This window comes from Aricia agestis, chromosome 14 (genome assembly GCF_905147365.1).
Source record: "Aricia agestis chromosome 14, ilAriAges1.1, whole genome shotgun sequence".
NCBI classification, from domain to species: Eukaryota; Metazoa; Arthropoda; class Insecta; order Lepidoptera; family Lycaenidae; genus Aricia; species Aricia agestis.
This window is the reverse complement of record NC_056419.1, coordinates 13,548,419-13,574,598: the sequence shown is the minus strand read 5'-3', so window position 1 is coordinate 13,574,598 and position 26,180 is coordinate 13,548,419. Positions and strand designations below refer to the sequence as shown.

The 26,180-nt window shown below is 35.9% G+C and overlaps 1 protein-coding gene across 2 annotated transcripts in view; it reads right to left on the bottom strand.

The window, feature by feature from the left end:
• Nucleotides 1-26,180, bottom strand: part of LOC121733507 (protein TANC2) — a 185,974-nt gene that overhangs the window by 144,277 nt on the left and 15,517 nt on the right. For both annotated transcript variants that reach the window (XM_042123769.1, XM_042123770.1), the window contains exon 2: nucleotides 22,760-23,295. In XM_042123769.1, the coding sequence (XP_041979703.1) occupies nucleotides 22,760-23,219 (460 nt within the window). In that variant the 5' untranslated portion in view covers nucleotides 23,220-23,295. The remainder of the gene's footprint in view (nucleotides 1-22,759; nucleotides 23,296-26,180) is intronic.

Here is a 26,180-nt window from a genome sequence, read left to right as displayed (position 1 = left end):
AAGTTTTTGTCCAAATTATTTAATTAGTATTAAAGTTAATTTAATATGTAATCAATAAATCTCACTGGGTGCGACCGTTAAAATTTAATTTGTTAGTTCCAATTTCTAATGAATTTCTGCGAATTGGCAAAGTAGGGGTAACTACCCCATGCGCCATTGTATTGTTTGTCCCTTTACGACCCCATATAACATATTTAACAATACTTGTTAATTTTAAACCTCGTTATTTGATCTGGAATAACTTATACCTACTCACAAAGTTATTTTTTAACCAATAGGAAGTTTCATTCTGAAACGCGTTAAGAACATTTAACAAGCTTTTTAATAACGGAATATTATTGCATATATATATGTATATGCATTACGGATTTTATGTTTTTTTTTTACCTTTATTTACTAAATATTTTTGGTGGTATATCTATAATATGCTAATAGTAATTTACTTCTTTGCCTAATTCAATTCGCTTTTCTTTGGCTAATGCCAAAACGTTAACCTATTGGAAAGATAAACTCTAAAAAAAAAAAAGGCGGCCAAGTGCGAGTCGGACTCGCGCACCGAGGGTTCCGTACAAACCTGCAAGGTTTACAAAGTTCGTTCATTACGACAATCGAGTCATAACTATGGTATTTTTCCACTTGTTAAAGGCAATTAGATCTAAGTATTTGATATGAATTTCAACTTGATAGCTCTACGCGTTCATGAGGAAAAAAGTAATAAGTTTATATTTATTAAAAAATATATATTTTGTAATGTAACTAAAAATTTAAGGTTTTCGGAATTTTTCCTTTATGTGTGCTATAAAACGTTGCTTCATGCCAAATTTCAAGATTCTAGGTCGACTGGAAGTACCCTTTAGGTTTTGATTCCCTTGCGAGTACTTGCGAGTTTCAAAATATGCAGCTTAAATTGCTGTTTCTTTTGATTGCGTTGACATAGAAGTTTGATTTTGTTACAGCTTAAAGGTATTATAGACCTGAGTATTTGGTATGAATTTCAATTTAATACCTCTACGCGTTTATGAGGAAATGGGTAGTAAGTTTAAAATTATTAAAAAAAAATATATTATGTGATGTAACTAAAAATTTATGGTTTTCGTAATTTTTCCTTTATCTATGCTATAAGACGTTGCTTCGTACCAAATTTCAAGATTCTGAGTTCACGGGAAGCACCCTGTAGGTTTTGATTCCCTTGCAAGTGTCGAAAATTTGCGGCATAAACGGCTGTATCTTTTGATTGCGTTGGCTTAGAAGTTTGATTTTTTCACAGCTTCAAGGGACAGTAGACCTGAGTAATTGATATAAATTTCAGCTTCATACCTCCACGCGTTCCTGAGAAAAAGGGTCTTGACAGACGGACGGACGGACAGACGGACAACAAAGTGATCCTATAAGGGTTCCGTTTTTTCCTTTTGAGGTACGGAACCCTAAAAATCAGAAACCGGAAAATTACACCATCTTCTTGCCAGGCTAGTTCCCGAAGGTAAGGTAAGCATTATGTAGGACAAAACTTAGAGCATAATATAATTGTGATGAATCTGCGAGACGCGGACAACCGCTGGTAGAGCAATAGAGTTGCGGTGGGCTGATCGTGCCCGTAACTGTACCCAAGCGGGGAGTAGAACACCATGGGGTTTTAGTAGGTAGATCCTACGGGGAGTCCCGGTGGATTGGGGACATTGGCCACATATGACATACCCCGGCCAATGTCCCCAATCCACCGGGGATGAGCAAAGCCCCATGTAGAAAAATGGGACTAATATTATAGAGCAAGTTTCTTTGGGAATAAAACAAAGTTCGTTTCATCTTTTTTTTATGAAATAAAGGGGCAAACAAGCAAACGGGTCACCTGATGGAAAGTAACTACCGTCGCCCATAGCTCGCAATAACAGAAGGTGCGTTGCGGCTGGCAACGCACCTTCTGTTACCGCACAACTCTCAAAATGAAGAAACTTTTTGACTTTTGATTTTCGGTCAAATCAGAAACCAATCAACATAAAATCCCAACCATCTGCCGCAATTTGGAGGCCCTGCTCGTTCCCACGTACAGTCCAGATTTATTTTTAGTTTGTTTATACGAAAATCATCCTAAACCCATTGAGATAGAGATCACGTTAGAGGTAAAATATATCAGAATGGTGTGTTATCGTTTTTTATTCCCGTGTAGGCTGTATTTAGCCGAACCGGTCATTTCCATCCTTAAAATATGACACAGTTTTTGTGGCTTGTTATGATATTATAATACTTTTACTTTGAATGTGTCGTCTTAAAGTTCGTCGTGACTTTGCTAAACCTTTGTCAAAGTTACAGACATAGATCTATGTCTGTGGTCAAAGTACTACTTTGCCTAAAAAAGTGATTTTAATTCCCGCAGTTTATCCAATTTTTCATGCGAATCACAGACACATACCCTGTAGAGTGTATTGCGCACATACTCGGGCAGTTTAAAAAGAAATTACGTCAAGCTTCAACGTGATTTCAAATAACTTGATGCAGCTAAACAAAGCAGTATCACACCCATATTGTGGCTCTAGAAAAAGTTACCATAAAACCTACTTTATAGTAACCCAAACGTTAAAAAACTGTAAAAGTTACCGCGACCAGGCTGTTTTAACATTTAATAGCGTATGCGATGACTATTTATAGTATTCTGGGTAGCATTTGGTTAGTGCTTGGAATAAAACACTTGATGGCTATCAAGGTCAATGACCGTGATAGTAAACATGCGCGGTGTACTTGGACTTCAAAGTATTTTGCCGACTATAATTGTTTTTATCCATACTAATATTATAAATTCGAAAGTCTGCCTAAATTATTTTCAGTATTTCATAAATTTTTATTAGAATTGCATCGATATCGCTGTCTGTCACAGTCTGTCTGTCTGTTACCCCTTGGCTCTTACGCTGAAACAGCAAAACTGAAACTGAAACGAAAGTCTCTGACCAAATATCCATACTTTACTAATATTATGAATGCGAAAGTGTGTCTGTCTGTCTGTTACGGTCAAACGGCTAAACTGATTTTGCTGAATGCATGGAGATACTTTGAGTCCCGGGAAAGGACATAGGATACTTTTTATCCCGGAAAAATGTGCAGTTCCCGCGCGATAAACGAGTTTTGGCGCAACGGAGTTGCGGGCGTCATCTAGTTCTTTATATTCCCCGGGAATAAAATAATGTAGATGAATGAATGTAATAAAAGAAAACCACCTGTGCTTTATCATTGAAAAAAAGTACGATTTCCGCGATAAACTAAAGGCTACGTACGAAGGTAGTCCAAAGTCTAGACTAGAAAAGAACTTGTGTATCAAACACCACATAATTTTATCATACGGGAACTGTACAAACGCTTTAAAGGGGTGACAGACGTGCGAGTAAGTTCGCGGACTTATGGCTCGACCACAGAAATAAATCAAGATTACTTCTGTGGGCTCGACGATCTTAATCGCCTGTGTGTCAGCAAAGAGCCGCGAGCCGCGAGCCTGTGGGCATGGTAAATGGTAATCCAGTATGAGCGATAACCGAATAAGTTTGCGAACTTAAAACCCGCGTGCTTTAAGTTCGTACGTCTATCAGTAGCTCTACCATGAGTTTAAAGCTATAGTTTCTATCGATACTCGATACCCACTACGTAATTTTTTAGTATGGCAAATTTTACAGCGCCTCTAGCGGTTACTTGCGGAACTAAAATCGCCATACTAAAAATGTATGTAGTCGGTATCGAGTATCGACAAAAACTATAGCTTTAAACTCATGGTAGATCTACTGGTCTTTTAAAAGTAAGAATGCCCAATGTCCTTTCGGGTCCTCTAAAGCTGTTTTCATCGCAATCTAGTTCAGCTATTGCTGAGAGGCATTGAGTAACTGATGTCTGTTTTCACCAACGGTCTCCTAACGCTAAGTGTTCCTTAGCGATCTTTGCGGGTCAAATATCTCTTAAAACAAACACATTTAGAAAAAGTAATGTTTTGCAAAAGTTCTTACGCCCTAAGGACGAAGGTGACACACAAAAATTCGTGAAATCTTGAAGGATATGTACCCTTAAGGCGGGGAATAATCTCAATCAAAAACGATAACCTTGCACACAACCAAAGACCAAGCGTATACGCATCGCAATAAGATTCATTTTAGCTTAGCATGAAACTGTAACAACTCTGGCGGATCTTCTCTATTTTTCATGTTTTTTTTTTAATATCTTTGGAAATAAATATTAAGAAACAAAATTGTTCGGTTAAAGAAGTTTTAATATAGATTTACTAACAATTTATTCAAATAAAATGTATAATTATCCTAGTTAATACTTATATTTCGATGAAATAGAGTTTTTTCGGAGCTGAGTTTGTAAATTAATTACAGCCAAAGTATTACGTTTTATTAAAATGTTTATGGTTTAAGGTATTTTAAATATTGTGCTTTATATCTCATATTTTTTAATAGGTAAACCGGAAGTCGCGGAATAACAAATTGGGGTTTATCCTCGCATTAATGGCCGCTAGGGGACCACTTAGCGTTAGGAGGCGGTTGGTGAAAACAGGCATGACTCACTTTTACATTTATAGTTTGAATTACTAATAGCAATTAGTATGGAAGATTGACGAAATGTGGATTATTATTTTCAACTATTAAAATCGGTAACTACCAAACGATTGTTTTGATTAAGTGCAGATAAACTTTCGAGCAATCGGACAGATATGGTTCTAGACGAACTTTTAGTAGTTTAATAATCGAATAATAAAATATCGAAATATTTATAATCGATTTCTCTTGCTAGAATAGACTTTAAAATATAGACTACAATATAGACTGTTATTATAGTGCTCTTGATATTATGATTTTCGATAAAGTTTCGCTACTGAAAGAACCAGTATTATAATTAATTAGCTCAAAAAAGGAGGTAAAATTCAGAAACTTGATGAACCAAGTTAAGAGGATACAACAGGGGCTAGAGAAATGAAAAAAAAGTACGTGTAATATCTATAGCAGTCTCCCTTACCTCAAGCCTATACCGCAGAACGCGATAGAGACAACTGCAGAAAATCCAGAAAATCAACGATTCGTTGTCCCCTGATTCCTTCTCCAAAACTTAACCAATTTAAGTACTTTTTTCATTAAAGATTAAAAAAAGGCTTGAACTGTGTTCCTATGTTTTGCTTTTTTTGTATAATCTAGCCAAATCTGTTTTCTGGACGTTTGAACACAGCGGAAAATCTGGCCAATTTTTTTGGGTTTTTGAACGTTCATATCTTATTTAATAATTAAATTATGAAAAAAAAGAAAACATAGGGACATTGTATTAGTGGCCGTAGATATTCAGGAAAAAAATTATAACTCTACTAGCATTATCCAGGGAGGAAACAGGGGACAACGTTTGTATGGAAAAAAAGGGCGGTGTGGAATCCTCTTAAGCGCTCTTACAGACGAACGGCACGTGTCGGCGGCATGTGTCGGCAGCAGTCGGCGGCAGTTGACGGCAGTCGACGGCAGTCGACGGCAGTCGACGGCAGCCGTTGACAATTTATGACGCTTGCAGGGGACCTACCACGACCTTTCCTAAAACGATCGTGTTTCCAGAAAGCTTTGTTGTAAGATTACAATAACATTACCGTACTCACTTTTCAAATATAATTTTACTAAAAAACAGTAAAAAATCCAAAATATTGTTAAATCCACTGTGAAATATCAACTTTTTTAAGATCGCTAGCTTGACGTTAAAGTAATTATTGCTTATCTGTCAAACGGTGTCGTTAATAGAGGTGGTGGTAGGCCCCCAGTTCTGACGTACCGCCTAAAGGTAAGCGGCAACAGGTCGGTATCATACGCAACGGACGTCTCGCATCAAACGGATAATTTTTTCACAGTACTTCCGCTGAATCGGCAGCGTACGGATTATCGAATAGCCTAGTAAATAAATGCTCAAAAGGGGGGTGTGAATGGAATAGTCGAAAGCAGAAATTTTGACTTCGAAACTTTGTTTGGACTAATTTGAAGATAAACATATTGTCTAGTCGGTAATCCGTACGCTGCCGATATAGTGGACGTACTGTAAAAAAAAAAAACCGTTTGATGCGAGACGTCCGTTGCGTACGAATCGTACGATACCGACCTGTGGACCTTTACCTTTACGCGCTACGTCACAACTGCAAGGTCGACGGCTGCCGTCGACTGCCGCCGACTGCCGCCGACACGTGCCGTCGTCTAAATATGTTATTATTTATATTTTATTTTATGAAATAAGGGGGCAAACGACCAAACGGGTCACCTGATGGAAAGCAACTTCCGTCGCCCATGGACACTCGCAGCATCAGAAGAGCTGCAGGTGCGTCGCCGGCCTTTTAAGAGGAAGCGCAAGCGCTGTTTCACGCCGGTTTTCTGTGAGAACGTGGTATTTCTCCGGTCGAGCCGGCCCATTCGTGCCGAAGCATGGCTCTCCCACGTATTAAAAGTATGACTCTTTAAAAGTATAATATTATTTTAACTATTTTAACACAATTTAAACTTTAACCGGGATTGGTGCAAGTGTCACAGTCCATAGACAATATAAAATTCTTTGTCCACTGTGGTTTTAATCAGGACTGCGTGGGAAAGTGTGACCCCTTGTACCCATAGAATAATCCAACCGTGAAGCTATGGTCAGAATTGGGCAAATGAGCCTTTCGTTGCATGAAGTTTTAGAAATTATACCTAATCGTAAATTATACGGTTCATTATGTGAAGGAGTAAACTGACAAAAATATCTGAGATGTGTGTTTTCTTCTACAATATAACTGTATGGCACTAGGACTTTTTTTCTGAAGGAGAACATTCCATAGGATGTTAAATTACATTATGTGTTTAAAAGAGTGAAAATTCGAACTGAAAGTGGATTTTGCTCTACGTTTAGTCCATGGCATTTAGTTACTTAAGAAGGGGAGAAGGGAAAATACATGTCTTTTTTCTAAGCTTCTAAGCATTTAGGTCTCAGAGAAATTCAGTTTTTGATCAATAAAGAGACGACATGATGAAAGACACAACAAGACGGATCATGATAGACATACGACCATCGAAAGGTCGAATTTCGTGTTTCTTTCCCACTCATTCCATTAAAGGATTCCTATTTGAGATTCCTGTCTCGTCCGCTCCCGAGTCCCGGCATCGGACATATTTAGGCGTTGGAACTTTCCCATATTTTTTGTTTTTAATTTATGCGAGCAAACATTTTTACGTGATGGAAGGCGGCGTGGCATAGGATGGAATTTGTTTTAGTAATAGATTTAAAGGACTATAAATACTAGGAGTTCCGACTTGTAACTTGTAAGGTTGTGTGGTAAAACTGCTCTGGGTTAAACAATAAACATAGATCTTTATAAAATTAGGGTACAGACGAGCAAACGTTACCACATGATGGAAAGCAACTGCCGTCGCCCATGGACACCTCAACATCAGATGAGTTGCAGGTGCGTTGCCAGCCGGATTTCTTTTATAAAAATACAGTGAACTTCTGATATATCAAAGTATGGTTCTTATATCCCAAATTTTTAATGTGTTAATCTTGAAAATATTATAGTAGAATAAAAATAGTCACGACTCACGAAATATAATTTAATTTAACTTCTCTACTCTATCAAACTCTACTAAAATTTCTACAAAAATATCTTTTATCCATCAACTGTAACGTTTTTACTGCTGAGATGATAACATTTATGACTCAGACGAACGTGCAGTCAGATGAAAAAGTTTGATAATGGCGACAAAAAAGTGTCGATCTGTCACACTGTTTAAATTTGGAATCCTGATTCCTGGGAACTGAGTGAACAATATGGCCTCTACCTTACCTTCTAGCTAGCAATTTACCTAACTTTCTTTAAAAAAATATTAGGAGAGAACCCGATTGAAAGCCAAAGTGTGTCTGCTTATTAATTCCTCTTCACGCTAAAACCGCTGAACTGCTTATGATGAAATTTGACATGGAGATATTATAGATCCGCGGAATGGACATAGGATACTTTTGATCGCGCAAAAATGTACGGTTCCTGCAACAAATAGGATACCACGTGAAGAAGTTACCGGTAATATCTAAACCTATAAATTATACCCAACTAAACTAAATAGCCAATTTGTAAGGGCGACCAATGTTACTAGTGTTGTACTATTAATACTGAGCACATCACTACCATTTTAATGAGACTGACGATAAAATAGGGCTGTGACGCGGGTTGAATTTTAATTTTATACCCACAATAAAATTATGTGAGAACAACTGAGCTATAAATCTATCCACTAATAAGGGTTACACTGAATTTTATGGAAAAAGTTTATTTTGATGATAAAAGGATACTTAATACTGCCTGGACTTCAAACTTGTGTCTTGTGTTTTAAGATAATTCTAGAATTTATTTTCGTAACAAATTCTATATCAATAGAGTCTCTAGGTAAACGTCACAAGTCATACCTAAAACTGTAGTATATTCCAGTTGATAAGTCTGTAAATATTGCACACAAAACTCGCATAAACCTTTTAAAAAAAGTATTTGCTAATCATTACTATCCTGACGTTATTATGATAACATATTATAGAGAAACTAGCTGTGCCGGCAAACGTTGCTTTGCCCTAATATAAATTATAAAGTATTTCGACCATAATATTATTTTATTGAAGTGACTAAATAAGTATGTTACCATGGCAACGTCCATCGCTATCCCGTCGCACAAACAATGGTCGCCGTCAGAATCGAGTTGTAATAATTTACTATTATTTATTCAACAATCATTATAAAAAGTACCCAGTAGCCGATTCTCAGACCTACTGAATATGCATAATATCAAATTTGGTTAAAATCAGTAAAGTCGTTTCGGAGGAGTTCGCGGCCTATTAACGTGACACGAGAATTATACAATGTGTCCCGACACCGGTGTCCGATCCTTTAATGTCATGATCTATGGCATATTTTATCGACAAATTGGTCCTCAAATTTTATCTCTCTCTCACGGTTGTAAAATGGCAGCTATTTTAGATTTTCTCGGGCTTTCACACTAATTTGACCAATACTTCTCATGAAAATATCCTATGAAGATAAAAAAGGTCTCATTTGATAGCTAAACTTATGGACTACGCTTACACAGGCAATAAGTTATAAATTTCGTGGAATTAAACATAGAAAACCCAAAGGTTAAGAACAAAAATTGTGTAATTTTTAATTAATGGCTTTTTGTGAAAAATCTAGCACGTTAAACTGGTTCTTTTTTATTTTAAAAGTATAGATGAGGTTTTTATCTTAAATAAATTCTGTACTTCAATGCTCTAAGTCAGATAGTTTAGAAGTTATAACGATTTTGCTATGAAGTATGGGTCAGCGGGGCTTAAATGGTCGCTTTGAAGAATCATGATATGAATCACAATATGACTCATTTTTCTAAAATCGCAAAAGTGCAACTCTGCTTGCAATTCATTTCTGTATTTTTGTACTGATTTGACATTTGTCAGTTTGACAGTTTTGACAATTCATTTGTTGAATTGATTGAGAGGAATTGCTAAATGTGACCATTTTATCCCCGCTGATTAGTATGAAGCCAGAGAAAAAAAATTTTTTTTTCAAAAGTTAGAAAAAATATATATATTTGAAAGCCAATTTGTCACTAAAATATGCCGTAAATCATGAGTTCGATTTATTTTTCTCTAACTTTTGAAAGCAAAATTTTTGTGCTTTTTCTGGCTTCATACTAATATAACCTATACTTCATAGAAAAATCGTTATAGCTTCTAAACTATCCGACTTAGAGCATTGAAGTAAAGAATCTATTTAAGATAAAAACCTCCTCTATATATTAAAAACATAAAAGAACCAGTTTAATGTGCCAGATTTTTCACAAAAAGCCATTAATTAAAAAATACACAATTTTACATTAAAGGCTCGGACACCGGTGTCGGGACACATTATATATAAGATGGTATATGACAGGTATACCATAGTACGGGCTTTAAAAGGTTTTTTTACCGACTTCCAAAAAGGAGGAGGTTATACGTTCGGCTGTGTGTATTTTTTTTTGTATGTTCAACGATAACTCAGCCGTTTGTAATCCGATTTTCAAAATTCTTTTTGTGTTGTATAGGGTTTAACTCAAATTTGGTACCATGTTCACGAAAGTGGTGATCTGATGATGGGATCCTTGAGGAATCGAGGGAACTCCTTGAAATTTGTATCGAAACATATAGTGATTTCAATTTTTTCTGAAGCATTCGAGGTAAATACTACCAAAAAGTAAGATTTCGCACCAAGTTATACCCTGAATCCGAAGGTAATTAAAATAAGCCAACACATCAATTTATTTTATCATCATCATCAAAATTGTAACTATGCCATGGGTCATCACATTATGACCCAATTATTGATGCTTTTCGTGATATTTTGCATCGAAGCAGATGTTTTTGATGATTATTTCGCTGTTTGTGGACCGATTTTCAAAATTGCTGTGTTGTTGTATAGGATATAATCTTGATTTTGTATAATAATTACGAAAGTGGTGAGCTGATGATGGGATCTATGAGCAATCGAGGGAAATCCTTGAAATTTATCAAAAGACTCATAGTGGTTAAAATGTTGTTTCTAGTAACTTAAACATATGTTACGAATAAGAGAAAGTTCATAAGAAGGTGTCTCTTGGTCCAAAGGCACTGAACAGAACTCCTGAACCTTTAAAGATAAAAGTTTTTGAATTGCAGCATCGCTTAGATAACTGCAAGCATTTACCACAATTTCGCTTACAGTAACATAATGTGAATAGTTAACATTCGTAGTGGTTATTTATGCATAAAGCTTTATCTTGTAGATAACTAAAAAGCGTGAAATTATTATTTTTAACAAAAAATTTAAACCGACTTCCAAGGTAAAAACAATAATAATATGAACTGAAACGTATTAAATAACTCTTACTCTATAAAAGTACCTTTTTCAGAATTCGTCTAAATCTCAACTATTTCTGTACATACTACAGTCTTCATTACTTTGAAGTCGGTACCAGTCCCAAAAGCTTCAGATATTCTGACATTGACTGAACTCACGATAAATTTAGCTGGTACCGACTTCAAATAATGAAGACTGTAGTATGTACAGAAATAGTTGAGATTTAGACAAATTCTGAAAAAGGTACTTTTATAGAGTAAGAGTTATTTAATATGTTTTAGTTCATATTATTATTGTTTTTACCTTGGAAGTCGGTTTTAAATTTTTGTTAAAAATAATAATTTATAAACTATAAATCGCTTAAAAACAAGCCCTTACAGGTTTTCGACCTTATTAAAATGTCAAATATGCATCTAGATTCTAAAGTACAGAATATTAAAGTTATGATGATAATGATGATGATGAACCAGCCATCTGTAGCTTGGAGGCTGTAGTTCTTACGTCGAGCGTTGACTCGGTGAGTCACTCGCCATGACAACAAAAAGTCCTGCACTCACAGTCACATTGTTATGGTGGTTTGTGGGCTATTTTTATTTACCGGATATAAGCTTTATGCCGACGACATAAAGCTGGTCATATTATATGGAATCCGAGGTAAGAAAAGCCTGCACAGACAATATTATAATATGATTTATTCTGTACTAGATGACGCCTGCAACTCCGTTGCGCCAAAATTAGATTATCGCGTGAAAACCGTCAATTTTTCCGGGATGAAAGTATCCTATGTCCTTTATTGGGACTCAAAATATGTCCATGCCTTTCAACAAAATCGGTTCAGCGCGGTTTGATCGTGCAGAGGTAACAGACAGACAGACACACTTTCGCATTCACACGTGGGAGATCCATGCTTCGGCACGAATGGGCCGGCTCGACCGGAGAAATACCACGTTCTCACAGAAAACCAGCGTGAAACAGCGCTTACGCTGTGTTTCGCCGAGTGAGTGAGTTTACCGGAGGCCCAATCCCCTACCCTATTCCGTTCCCTACCCTCCCCTTTTCCCTTCCCTTCCCATCCCTACCCTCCCCTATTACCCTATTTCCTCTTAAAAGGCCGGCAACGCACCTGCAGCTCTTCTGATGCTGCGAGTGTCCATGGGCGACGGAAGTTGCTTTCCATCAGGTGACCCGTTTGCTCGTTTGCCCCCTTATTTCATTAAAAAAAAATTATATAGTATGGATTAAACTTTTATGCCTTAACTATAAACTTACACCGTATTATTTCCGTAGTTAAGAATCTAAAGGTGACTGACGGGGTTCATTATTTAGATGAACGCCTCCTTGGTCTAGTGGTTTAGACCGTGGCTCTTGACTCGGAGGTCATGGGTTCGATTCCCGTGTTCGAATGTAATTTCCAAGTTTGGTTGGGACAATACAGGCTGATCACCTGATTGTCTGACAAGTAAGATGATCCATGCGTCGGATGGGCATGTAAAAAGTCGATCCTGCGCCTGATCTCTCGCCAGTCGTGTCGGTCGTCCGTCCCACTGGGTTATGAGAGTAAAGTGGCCGGGTTTTAATTAAATAAGTCACCGAAAACGTTTTCTTTTATGAAATAAGGGGGCAAACGAGCAAACGGGTCACCTGATGAAAAGCACCTTCCGTCGCCCATGGACACTCGCAGCATCAGAAGAGCTGCAGGTGCGTTGCCGGCCTTTTAAGAGGGAATAGGGTAATAGGGGAGGGTAGGGAAGGAAAGGGAATAGAGGAGGGTAGGGAAGGGAATAGGGTAGGGGATTGGGCCCTCGGTAAACTCACTCACTCGGCGAAACACAGCGCAAGCCGTGTTTCACGCCGGTTTTCTGTGAGAACGTGGTATTTCTCCGGTCGAGCCGGCCCATTCGTGCCGAAGCATGGCTCTCCTACGTATAAAGGTCTCTTTTTAATACCTCATCTTTCGGAACAAGCAGCACTATCATATTAATAACTCAAGTCATAGTCTTAATCAAATTCTTTTTGTCGTAATTAATTCAAAGCCAGACGTTAATAATTGAATGCAAAAACTTTGCATTGTGCAAAATTAATTGGCAGCAAAACTTGTTCTATTTAAACTAGTTCTCTCTATTAAGAGAATGTTCTCTCTTTTTGTTGTTCTCTAGAGAGTTCGTTGAGAGTTATTCTCTTTATTGACAGGAGATGTTAATTGAAATTGTAATTACAAATACTGAAAGCTCTTTGTGAAAGTTTTGTAGCTCAAAATAATTTTGATAACATTAAGTATACCTCAATTATGCCCGTGTAGTGTGGCATATTTTAATGAAGCAACTGTCATAGAAAGCCTGTACGGTAGAAAAAACCCCCGACGAAAAAAAGGAGTGATATCTCTTTAACGTGTCTGTCTGGATGTGTGTGTGTGTTTGTGTGTGGCATCACAGCATCAAACCATTGAACCGATTTTGATGTAGTTTTTAAGGTTATGTTTAATACTCAATTTGAATTCGGAAATTACAGGATAATATTTAAAAACCAAACAACATTTTAACACCTAATATTTTTCCTGTGGTTACAAGTTACAAGTAATACTTATAGGAGTTATATAAGGTGTAAAATATAGTATTTACTATTTAGTAATAACACAAGAGTTGATCGTTACAAGTCAATTAATAGAATATCCATAACGAAACAATAGGCTATGGCCTACCAATCACCATACAATTTTATGATAATTATCACGTCAGAATCGACCATAATTGTTTCGAAATCGACGTTATGTAATCGATTTTATAGGAAGCCTGTGAAAATTACTAGCTTCTTGATAGTGTTATAAATAAAACGTGATTTATACATCGTGTATAAATCACGTTTATATATACAAGGTACAACTTAATGTTTATACAAACAAAGTAAAACACACTATTTAATATTATACTACCGATTTAAATACTTTCAACGAGTCAATTTTTTATATTTGTATACAGAGTGAATTTTTAAGAATAGGCAAAGTTACTAAAACTAGATAGGTCAGTATTAATTTAAAACATAACTAAATTATATTATTATAATGCAACAAGCAATTATGAATATTTAAATTTTTGTGTAAAATCCTTATTTTTAAATATTATAGGGCATTTAAAAATTATTGAAAATAGATATAATAAAACAATATCTATTTCCTTTTTAGTACTAGACGTGTTGTGCTTTAAAACACTATCGACAATTTCGTGAAAGCGAGCCCTTGAAGTTTGTGTATCGATAATAATAATTAAGCCAGTAATTTAAATTGGAATTTATCGTTGGCTTTTACTTTCCAGTCCAATTTAAATACAATCACAAGGTATTTAATGCTTAAAATAAAACGTCATTAAAATATGTAATGAGCAACATAAAACGCGATAATACCCAAATAAATATAAAAATCGTCTGCTTATAATTCAATACAGTAATTTATATACACATTTTCTTGTTTGGTCGCATTACGTCAAACCCAGCTGACAGATCACAATCAAAATTGAATTGACATATTCGACCAAATAACGTTGGTCTGTCAATTGCATAGGAATCAACTTCCTCGATGGTACGTTTGGCCCACAGGTTGAAAAACAATGATAACCAATAATTATTATTTACTAGCTGTCCAGGTAAACTTCGTGTCACTTTAAAACCTTTCTTGGACTTCTACGAATATTATAAGACTAAAATTAGCCCAATCCGTTCAGCCGCTTTCGAGTTTTAGCGCGACTAACACATTTGAAAATCCATTTTTATATATAAGAAGACTAGCATCCCGGTGAACTTCGTGTCACTTTAGAACCTTCCCTGGACTTCTACGAATATTTTAAGACTAAAATCAGCCCAATCCGTACAGCCGTTTTCGAGTTTTAGCGCGACTAACACATTTGAAAATCCATTTTTATATATGAGAAGACTAGCTGTCCCGGTGAACTTCGAGTCACTTTAAAACCTTCCCTGGACTTCTACGAATATTTTAAGACTAAAATCAGCCCAATCCGTTCAGCCGTTTTCGAGTTTTAGCGCGACTAACACATTTGAAAATCCATTTTTATATATAAGAAGATATAGATTTACAATAGATGGTATGTGGAATGGACAATTGGGTCAACTATTTCTGAATAATAAATTTCAAATTAATTAGAAATAGTGATGTACACGTCCGAGTAACATATCGATAGGCAAGGATACTCCTAAATAATTACCGTAGAAAGCACGTAACGTTATTATTTATCGTGGAAAGCGGTGGAAAGTACATCCATCGTGGATACTAATAGAAACACCGTGATTTGCCTGCTATCACGAACGTAATCTCGCTTGTCACTCGATTAATTTATAACATCGATTAAATTGATTTAATTAATTGCTAAAATCGATTTAACGTAGAACTTGCAAATGCCGTTTAAAAAGGGCAATTTATAGTAACGCCTAGCTTTAAGTTTTACTTAAATGAAATGTTTTGTGAGCAAAATATCTGTAAATACTGTTTTAAAGGCCACATACAACTTAAATATCGCTCTTATGAGCTTGAGAGGGAATAATATGCGCATGTGTACAATATTACGTACAATAGGTACCAATGACATGTCACCGTCTTATCGATATACCAATAACGACCCGTCTGATCACTGATCTACCAATAGCATTACTCCGCACTGGCACCCACCCCGCTCACTTATCGTCCCGCTAAAGAGGCCTAAATATCGAACACTGCGCCACATTTTTGGCGCGAGATCATAAAGTTATGTGCTGCCTATAACTAATTTTATATTGGTATTTACCTCAAACTATTAAAAACGGTGGAATCACGTATTTATAAAATATGTTTTTAAAGAGAAAGAAAGCTAGAGTAGTCTCGATTCGACTACATGGTGATTTGATAGGCTATATTTCATGCAGACAGCTCTATCGTGACGCACGACTTCAAAGTTCTGAGCTACTGTACAAATTAATAGAGTCCAGAGTTATTCAACTTTAAAATTGATCCTTATTTCGTTAGAATAAGGAACTATCAGATGTAGAATAACTGTGAACACTAGTAAAGGATAGAGAGTGTTACTTCAAGGATTTATGACTATAATCTACTTTCATTGTATATCGAACTTTATTGCCATTTTATAGCATTTTAGTCAAACTTTTTAACAGGTCGATTTTTGGCGAGTTACTTCCATTTCAGTTGTATTTTATGTGACTTGATTTATTAAGGGATCAAATACAATATCGACTTTTGTGCGGTCCATGGTTTTATCAATTAACGCGTATTTTTATCAATTAACGCGTATTTTCCGGATCCTCAATACTTTTTGAAAGGGTTATTTTTGTTCCCACAAATTTTCGATTCCCAACAATTATCACCACGGCCTACCTGTTAGTGGATTTTAATTATAATTTCTCTTTTCCAACGTTAATTGACCAATTAACAACACTATAAAATTATTTTTTAAGTGTCGGTGAAGTATAAAATTAATTAAACTGAATTAATATTGGTTCTGATTGTTTTAGTGCCAATGAAAGTTTTGGTGTTGATATTTCCTTTATGAGAACAAATACGCTTGCGCTTAGCGTTTGCGTCCAAGACTTGAGCGGAAGCGTTTCTTGTGTATTGTCATGATTTAGTAAATTCGGATATTGTTTTAAGATCGAATAATAAAAAACAATAAAATTTAATAACATCTGTAAGTATCTAAAGAAATAAATAAAAGCCGATTGAGAAAATGTGTATTTTTTTATTTTTATGAAATAAGGGGGCAAACGAGCAAACGGGTCACCTGATCAGAAGAGCTGCAGGTGTGTTACCGGCCTTTTAAGAGGGAATAGGGTATCCCCTATTACTAGGGTCGGGATGGGAAGGGAAGGGAAGGGAATAGGGGAGGGTAGGGAAGGGAATAGGGATAGGGGATTGGGCCTCTGGTAAACTCACTCACTCCACGAAACACAGCGCAAGCGCTGTTTCACGCCGGTTTTCTGTGAGAACGTGGTATTTCTCCGGTCGAGCGGGCCCATTCGTGCCGAAGCATGGCTCTCCCACGTATTTATATTTGTTCGGTATATTTACTACTATAAATGCTTCTCATAAAGAAAGTAATATACGTATAGTTGGTAACAGTATTTAACATAGTAACTTTAAGAAATCTAGATGCAGGTACTTAAAATAGAGGAAATAAAATCATCTATTTATATTCTCTCAAAACTATCACGTCTCAGCTAAGATGTTTTAATAGCGTTTTCTATTCGAGTCACACCTGTATCAAGGCACGGCCGATAGCGATCTATGTGGGCCGCGTCCTGCACATCCCGCAAGTGGGTTGACGTCATTATAGCGTCTAGACGAGTGGAGTGGTGTAATTTATAAGCTTTTGCGATGACTTGGGCCATGATGGACTAATATTTACGAATGTACGGATATACTATATGTGTATCAGGATATGTCTTCGATTTCTCATGATTGGCGTTAATTGCATGTTAAATAAAGATGCTTTATCGTAATGGAAGATAGCACATTCTGTGATTGTGTAATGTCTATGGCCCAAAGTACATAATGAGAAGATGGTTGGTTTCTTTGTTATGTTGATAAGCAGGAGTATAAATGAAATAGTTAAAAAAAGTTAAATGCTTAAATTTAAGTGAAAACAAATTTGCAAACATTAACATACGTAACTACAATTAATTATAATAGTTTAGGTATGCATATTTGGGTCAAAACATAATAGATCAGTAGTTTGAAGATCGTAAAGTTTTGTTTTTATTACTTTATGGCAACACGTCAATAGCGATAAAGGTTTGGTTATCAGATGAGCACAGGCAACATCTGCCCTCCCTCGCTCTCGCCTATCCATTGGACCATACACCCAACTAGTACCGAGTACCTATACTGTATATGCAAAATACTAAGGTGGATCGGATACAGGTAAGTTTATTAACAGATTACTGTCGTGTTCTCGGTGAAATTATGTTCTATTAAATAATGGTCTGACAGGCCAGGCTTATTAGTCAAGTAATGGAAAATATGGATTTTCTAACCATATTTTCTATAGTATCCTGTATTTTCTATAATATTTTACAAGACTTAGGGCGCCGCTTGTGTTACAAAATATGAAATGTCTTTAGATCTCTTCAGATCCTTAATTAACTAATCAATAATACTGTTGAATACATAAGACGCCTCCGTGGTCTAGTGGTATAGAGCGCGGCTCTTGACTCGGAGGTCGTGGGTTCGATTCCCGCGTTGGAATCATGCTATTTCCAAGTTTGGTTAGGACAGTGCAGGCTGATCACCTGCACTCCGGGATAAAAAGTATCATGTGTCCTTTCCCGGGACTTAAAATATTATGTCCACACCAAATTTCAGCGAAATCGGTTCAAGAGTTTGGGTGTGAAGAGGTAACAGACGGACGCATTTTCGCATTAATCACATTAATATAGGATAGTAAGTTTGTATGTTTAAGGAAGTGTTATATACTATGTACGTCATTGTAACAATTTCTCCTATGTAAGCGCAATGTATCACACAGTATGCGACAAAAAGTATATCAATAAAATGCAACACAAGAAAGCTTAGAGAAATCGGCCCGCTTAGTTTTTACCATTATTAACGTTTCTATGGCGTTTCTATTGAACCTGTAATTGCTCAGTATGCAAATAAGCCATCCGCAATACCTTATGAGTGGAAGGTGCGTTAATTTGAAGTGATACGCCAAAAGAACAAAAAAACACGGATATTGCTTTTTTAGGGTTCCGTACCCAAAAGGTAAAAACGGGACCCTATTACTCAGACTTCGATGTCGTCCGTCCGTTTGTCCGTCGGTCTGTCTGTCTGTCTGTCCGTCGGTCTGTCTGTCTGTCCGTCTGTCTGTCTGTCTGTCCGTCTGTCTGTCTCCAGGCTGTATCTCAAGAACCGCTATAGCTAGATTTCTGAAATTTTCACAGATTGTCTGTTGCTGCTATAACAACGAATACTAAAAACAAAATAAACTTAATATTTAAGGGAGGCTCCCAAACAACGAACGTGTTTTTTTCTCGATATAAATAATAGCAACAGGTAGGGACATGATATTTGCACAAAATCCTTAATAATTTCAGCAGCAAGAGTTGAAATTAAATATTATGAAAGGGATCAGCGGGGCTAAAATGGTCACATTTAGCAATTCCTCTCAATCAATTCAGCAAATGAATTGTCAAACTGTCAAAATGACAAAATGTCATATCAGTACAAAAATACAGAAATTAATTGCAAGCAGAGTTGCATTTTGCGATTTTAGAAAAATGAATCATATTATGATTCATATCATGATTCTTCAAAGCGACCATTTTAGCCCCGCAGAAAGGAAACATAAGTAAGTACAGTTTTTCTGACTTCGCTATCAAAATTATAGAATGAAAGTTGTCTAAGTACCCTGATCCCTCATACATATCAGGGTCCTTAGACAACACATTGTGTAACAAAACCATTTAACGTAAACTCATCTCCAAAGTCCAAAACTGATAGTATTAATGGTTAAGGCGTAGCTAACTATAAGTTTAACTAGAAAACCATTTAAGTTGTCATTAGAGGTACAGGGCCCTTTGCCCATCACTCAAGATGGTATCTTTTATCTAAGATGGCCGACAAGATGCCACTAACAATGTAAAGAAAGTTACCGACTTTGCCAGGTGAAAATATCTAAGGTATATAGGAAGCTGTGGTTGCTTATTATATCTATACTAATATTAGAAAACGCCTGGTCTAGTGGTATAGAGCGCGGCTCTTGACTCGGAGGTCGTGGGTTCGAAGTCCGCGTTGGAAACATGTTGTTATTTAGGACAATGCAGGCTGATCACCTGATTGTCTGACAAGTAAGATGATCCATGCGTCGGATGGGCATGTAAAAAGTCGGTCCTGCGCCTGATCTCTCGCCGGTCGTGTCGGTCTTCCGTCCCACTGGGTTATGAGAGTAAAGGAATAGAGAGTGCTCTTGTGTACTGCGCACACACTTGGGCACTATAAAATTACTCCTGCGTAGCTGGCCTGGTTTCAATGAAACCGGCCACCGTAACCGAAACCGGTGTGGGAGCTATTATATTAGAAAAAAATGTATGTAAGTATAAGTATCTGTCTGTCTGTCTCTTCTTCACGATTAAACCATACCGATTATGATATTTGGTGTAGATATACCTACTGCATGACTGGTGAGACATGCTCAATACTCGAGGACGTGATATTTTGCTATTAAGTATATCATTAGATGAAAAAAAATATATAATAAAAAATAATATCAATTGATCACTGCGTAAATGTAGCTTCAAGTTAAATAATTATTTACCCAACGCATGGACACCGCGCGCGGGAAGGGTAGCGGTGCGGTGTTTCTTTCAATGTTTCTTTGCTTTGATGGCACACGCCCGCGCCGCCGCGCCGGAAGCATAGTGCCTACTTAGTGTCCATGATTCATTTGTTTAAAGGGAAATTCGAACAAAAATTAAGTACCTACCTAATTTTATGACATAATTATAACTAGCTATTTGACCGAGCTTTATTCGGTATTCGATAAAACACGAATAAAATGACATTTTCTAAGAATGATTCCTAGCTAGATCGATTTATCGCCCCCGAAACCCTCTATATACTAAATTTCATGAAAATCATTGGAGCCGATTCCGAGATTCCAATTATATATATTAATATACAAGAATTGCTCGTTTAAAGATATAAGATACCTAGCGGAGGTATATTAACTTTATGATTTCGGTACGACTATGTTGAGAATACAGTAGCTAGTTAAAATACAAAATAATAATTAATACTTTAGCTACTTATTCGGAAGAAGAAAGCCATTCTTAAAATTCATTTTTGCCTCTTACATTCCCATGTACCTCATAAAGTTTGTTTTTAAGTAAAATACACCTGACATAATATACTCGATTTTTGTAAGTGGTAATCAATTTCATATTGGTGTTGCAATATTTAATTAAATTACAAGATTTATTAAATTCATTACATAACTTAAAATCAACAGTTTCTGTTATTTCATAATCACATCAAAGTTGTTTTAATTTTAATATGTACAGAAAAACATAACTTTGTAAATATACCTCTTGTAACAAAACAAAGACTAGATAAAAGTTAAGGTAGTGTTCACTGTGAAAGTAGCAGAGTTAAAATAGTATTTTTTTATTATTGTATGGGAAAATTCATGACGTCGGGGAATTTCACATAGAAACAGGTATATTCTATAGATGAACGTATAACAACTATCTTAGATAATGTTTTTCGGTTTTCCACCATCTCCATAGTATTCCTCCTTCCATAGACAAACATTAGTATCGGTCGATTTAAGAATACTTTTTATTTTCTTAGCGTCGTAGTTTTTACTCTACAAAATATTTTTAAAAACTATTACTTACTATAAAGTATAAATGTTACCGTTAAAATGCAGAATACGTTAACGTGCACATTACCTAGGTAATTTGCATATTTCCTGATACCATCCTTAAAAGTGTGAAATTTTTAAATAAAAAAGCTAAAATTTGTACTAAAACTGGTTAATTTGCATTCTCTTGCTTCGCAAAAGTCCTAAAAACGTCAACCTAAGACTGTTGTTGTTTTGATTGGTTTTTTTTCTAGTTGACACGATCTGTTATATTTTATTAGTGTAGAGTAATATTTTACTTAAAATTCAATAATAATTTATTCCTCTGTTTATGTCCAAAAATTATATTAAATAATTATCTACAACTAAATAACATGTTTTATTCAAACAAGAACCTTTTTTATGTAATTTAATGAGAATTTAAAATAAACTTTTGCAGTTTAACTGACTTACCCAGATAATCTGCTACCTTGTTAATCTGCAGTCTAACTGGTTTACGCACATTAACGTAAGTAACATAAATATTTTGTCCTAAACATTAAAATGTAGAGTTTAGGCATCTACCTTCATAATATTATCATACAATAATATACAAAATCATAACTTTTAGTAATATAATAGGTAGCTGTGTCAAATAAAGATCCACTTTTGTATATCTCAGTCAAAGATAATGTCAAAAATTATCCACAGGCGAACTACTACCTCTTTTTTAGAAATCGGTTAAAAGTAGTAAGCTGGCTTTTTCGACATAAGTAGAACAATTCTGAAATGTTGGTGATTTGCTCATAATAACAACTGACAGGACTGAGTCTTGACCTCACACAGCCAATTATAAAATTAAACTTATTGAAAATATGATTTCAGCGGCTACTTCGTTTTAAGTAATTAGCCAGTGACAAGTATTAATTTCGTGAATTAACTACTTACAATATATTGTAAACTTTTTAATGGTAGGTTGGCTTGAGGTTTATCTTAAGACAAAAATTATAACTTTTTGATAGTTGCTCATGGACGTCAAAACTTTTAAGTTTCGGAGTACTAATTGATTTAAAGGCATTAGACAGTTGGTAGATCTAAGCAATTTGGTCATATCAGGCAAGCTCTGCCGACGGATCATGACTATATTGACTTGTCCTAACTCATGATCCAACTAAATTACGAAGGTCCGCCAATCTGCCTATGAATTAACGATAGTAGGAACATAAAAAAATTTAAACATACTTTTTAAAACAAATAAAATAACACCTTTATCTTATCTTATCTTATATCTTTAAACGAGCAATTCTTGTAATGTTCCAATTATATATATATATATATATATATATATATATATATATATATATATATATATATATATATATATATATATATATATATATATATATATATAATTGGAATCTCGGAATCGGCTCCAACGATTTTCATGAAATTTAGTATATAGGGGGTTTCGGGGGCGATAAATCGATCTAGCTAGGAATCATTTCTCGGTCAAACAGTTAGTAATTAATTGATGAGTAAGCAACTTAGCACTTACCTTGATTCCAAGCCGCAGTGATGTTCTCATGGTAAAAGTATTCAGTCTCTTCCTCATCAGACCACAGCACTCCCTCGATGCTGGACGTCATGCCCTGACCTTCCGGACCCTCGATGATCGACCTTCGGGACAGCTGATCATAGCTCGGAGGACGAGAGAGGGAATATGTGGAGACGTTGGAAAGATCCACCAAGGAGGACCTAAAGTTCTTGACACTACGGCTGTCTATAGGTCGGTAGCGCAAGGAACGCGTATCCTCAGATCGAAGAGACCTGGAGTCGAAGCTTATACCGTCGTTGATATCGTTCAAAGATATCTTAAAGTTGTTCGACGATATATCCCCTAGAGGCACTTCGCACGAGCGTCTTTTCATGCTCGTTTTTTGCGAAGGCGCCTCGCCGGTGGCTTGCATGTGGCGGCTGACGCCGGCGCTGTGCAGGAACTCGTTGGAACTGTACATTTTTAAGCCTAACTTATGCTATTTAGGAACTTTCGTTTTGACTATGCACTTGGAATTACTCGTTCATCCTCGGAATCTGAAACAAACGAAAGCGAGTTAGCGCCATCTAGCGAAGTCGCTTAGAACTAATATAGTAGATGGTTAACTTAAAAGCTACAATGTTGTTGCTGCATTCTGGGTGGGCTAAGTTAGTAGTTTCCAATTGGTAACATAGATGTCACTTTTGAACTTTCAACAATTTATTTTTATAATAACACGTCCGAAAAATAAAATACTTAGAGGAAAATGTGGAAAAAACGGGAGAATTTATTTGAAATTGCTTATTATCTTAAGAAATACTGGAGCAATTTTTATGTTATTTGGCACACATAAAGAATATTATAGTACCACGTGAAGGGACATAGTCTATTTTTTTGCGGAAAAATGTACGGTTTCCGTGAAATTCCTAAATTACGCGGGCGAAGCCGTGCGGAACATCTAGTTATAGTTAAATAATAATAACTCTGGTCATAATTTGTAAAATATTATTAAGGTTGGTTGGTTTTAAGACTTACAATTTGATTCGATGACATCTAGATGAGAGATGAAAGCAATAAAGTTCAAGTATTTGTATTTTTCCTATTTATGATAAAACTAAAGGGACGCTTATAGTACGGGCAACTAAAATTGCTCCACTCCTCCTCCACTCTCGTCAACTTTGACGTCACGACTACAGCAAGCAATTCTCGGCAACAAGCAGCAACAATCAGCAACTAGTTACTAGGCAATACTGTCATACACGAGCCCATCCGATATTCGTCAATTCGTAACGCCGCAATTTATTAAAATTGCCCGAAGTTGCTCCACTAAATTGCTCCAGATCGCTCCATTCGTGTCGCCGGCAATTAATTGCCCGTGTAAGCGCTTCTTAAGTACATACTTAATATTATTATTGCTAATCGAGCTGTAAGTTTTTCTAAATACTTAAATTAAATAATCGGCCAAATGCGAGTCGGATTCGCGGACGTAGGGCTCCGTACCGTTATAGAGCAAAAATAGACCAAAAATTATGTTTTTTTTTTGTACGGGAGCCCCCCTTACATTTTGATTTTATTTAAGTATTATTATTAATTATTAAAGCACACATATATTTAAGGCCTTTGTGAAAATTTTAAGTGTCTAGCTGTTGCCATTATTGATCTTGAGCAAAAAAGGTCAAAAAATCACATTTGTTGAATGGGAGCCCCCTTAAATATTAATATTATTTTGATTTTAGTATTTGTTGTTATAGGGGCAACAGCTGATAATATACACAATCCGTGAAAATTTCAGAAGTCTAACTATAGCGGTTCTTGAGATACAGGGTCCCGTTTTTACCCTTATAGTCAAAAGGCTGTACCTAATTGAATTGCTTATTTGACTGGATTCCTGTAAAATAAAATATAACAAACATAATACTTGTTCATTTTCATTCCTTTCAGTTATGCCAATATTTACAACGGTTTTTAAATAAAGAACCTCTTTGACACATTTAAATTGAGTTCGGTGTTCGAATTTCAAATTTCAATTCCGAAATGGAGCGCAAAGAACTTTGCAGTTTGTTGTAAAATAGAATTTAACATGGCACCTAAAAGTTAAAAATGTGCCGTAGTTGGGTTAAAACAACTGGAAACGTTGGTTTCTTCCATCAGGAATTAATATAAAGTTCAAACGGCAATCGATGCACTGCACATAATATTATTATAAATCTATTAAGTACCTCTATTATCTTCTTTTTATTATCAATATTATGTATTACATTTAAGTATATGGCTGTCTGTAAGTGCATCTGCTAAGTGCTACTTCTCTTTAACCTTAATCTATTTTAAAAGAAATACTATAAAGACCGGGAAGTGTTGCTCGGCAATATTGCCGAAACATTGTCGCGGGATTCGAACTGCAACCGTGTCCGCGTCAACTCTCTGTATGTTAATGCACAAACAGTCAAAACCTCACGTCAGATCATTCATTGATCTCAATAATTAACAAAGAAGCGGCACTTTTAATATTTGCGAGGGAACCGCTGAATTAATAATTATTCACGTTGTTAATCACCAATTAACATTCACTCGTTCTTCGCGCGAACGAATGTTAAAATGATTGAGGGAATGGCAAAAATCGACGGCTACAGTCGCGAAGACAATTCGTTTAAGCACAACATTAATTATAATTTTATTTAACTAAAATAATAAGTAATAAATATGCTGCCAAATATAAAATTCCGTATGGTGCTTAAAAATCGGCCAAGTGCGAGTTGGACTCGCGCACCAAGCGTTTCGTACCGCTCGCACTATAGAGCGAAAGTGGGCAAAATTTTGTGTTTTCTGTATGGGGGGCTCCCCTTAAATATTTATTTAATTTTCATTTTATTAATAATAATTATTAAAGTAGGAATACTTATAATTAAGGATTTTGTAAAAAATTCAAGTGCCTATCTGTTTCCATTAATGATACGAGCAAAAAACTAAAAAAAAATCACATTTGTTATATGGTAGCCCCCCTTAATTTTTAATTTTATTTTGTTTTTAGTATTTGTTGTTATATCGGCAACAGAAATACACAATAGGTATATGAAAATTTCAAAAGGCTAGCTATAGCGGTGTTTGAGATACAGCCTGGAGACAGACAGACGGACAGACAACGAAGTCTCAGTAATAGGGCCCGTTTTTACCCTTTGGGTACGGAACCCTAAAGATGACTTTATCTGTCTGTTGTCTCTTCACTTTCAAACCGCTAAACTGATTTAGGTGTTTTGTTAGTTTATACTTCGAAACTCAAGGAACTAACCTAAATAATAAAAAGCTTTTAACGATAAATTAATGTACGGCATTGTCAATTTTACTTTAAATGTTGCAGGCAACATCTTTATTGTTGCGTACTTTACGAGCTTTTACGTCATATTAGTGCTTTACTCAAAGCTTTTTGCTCAAAGTTACGTCATGT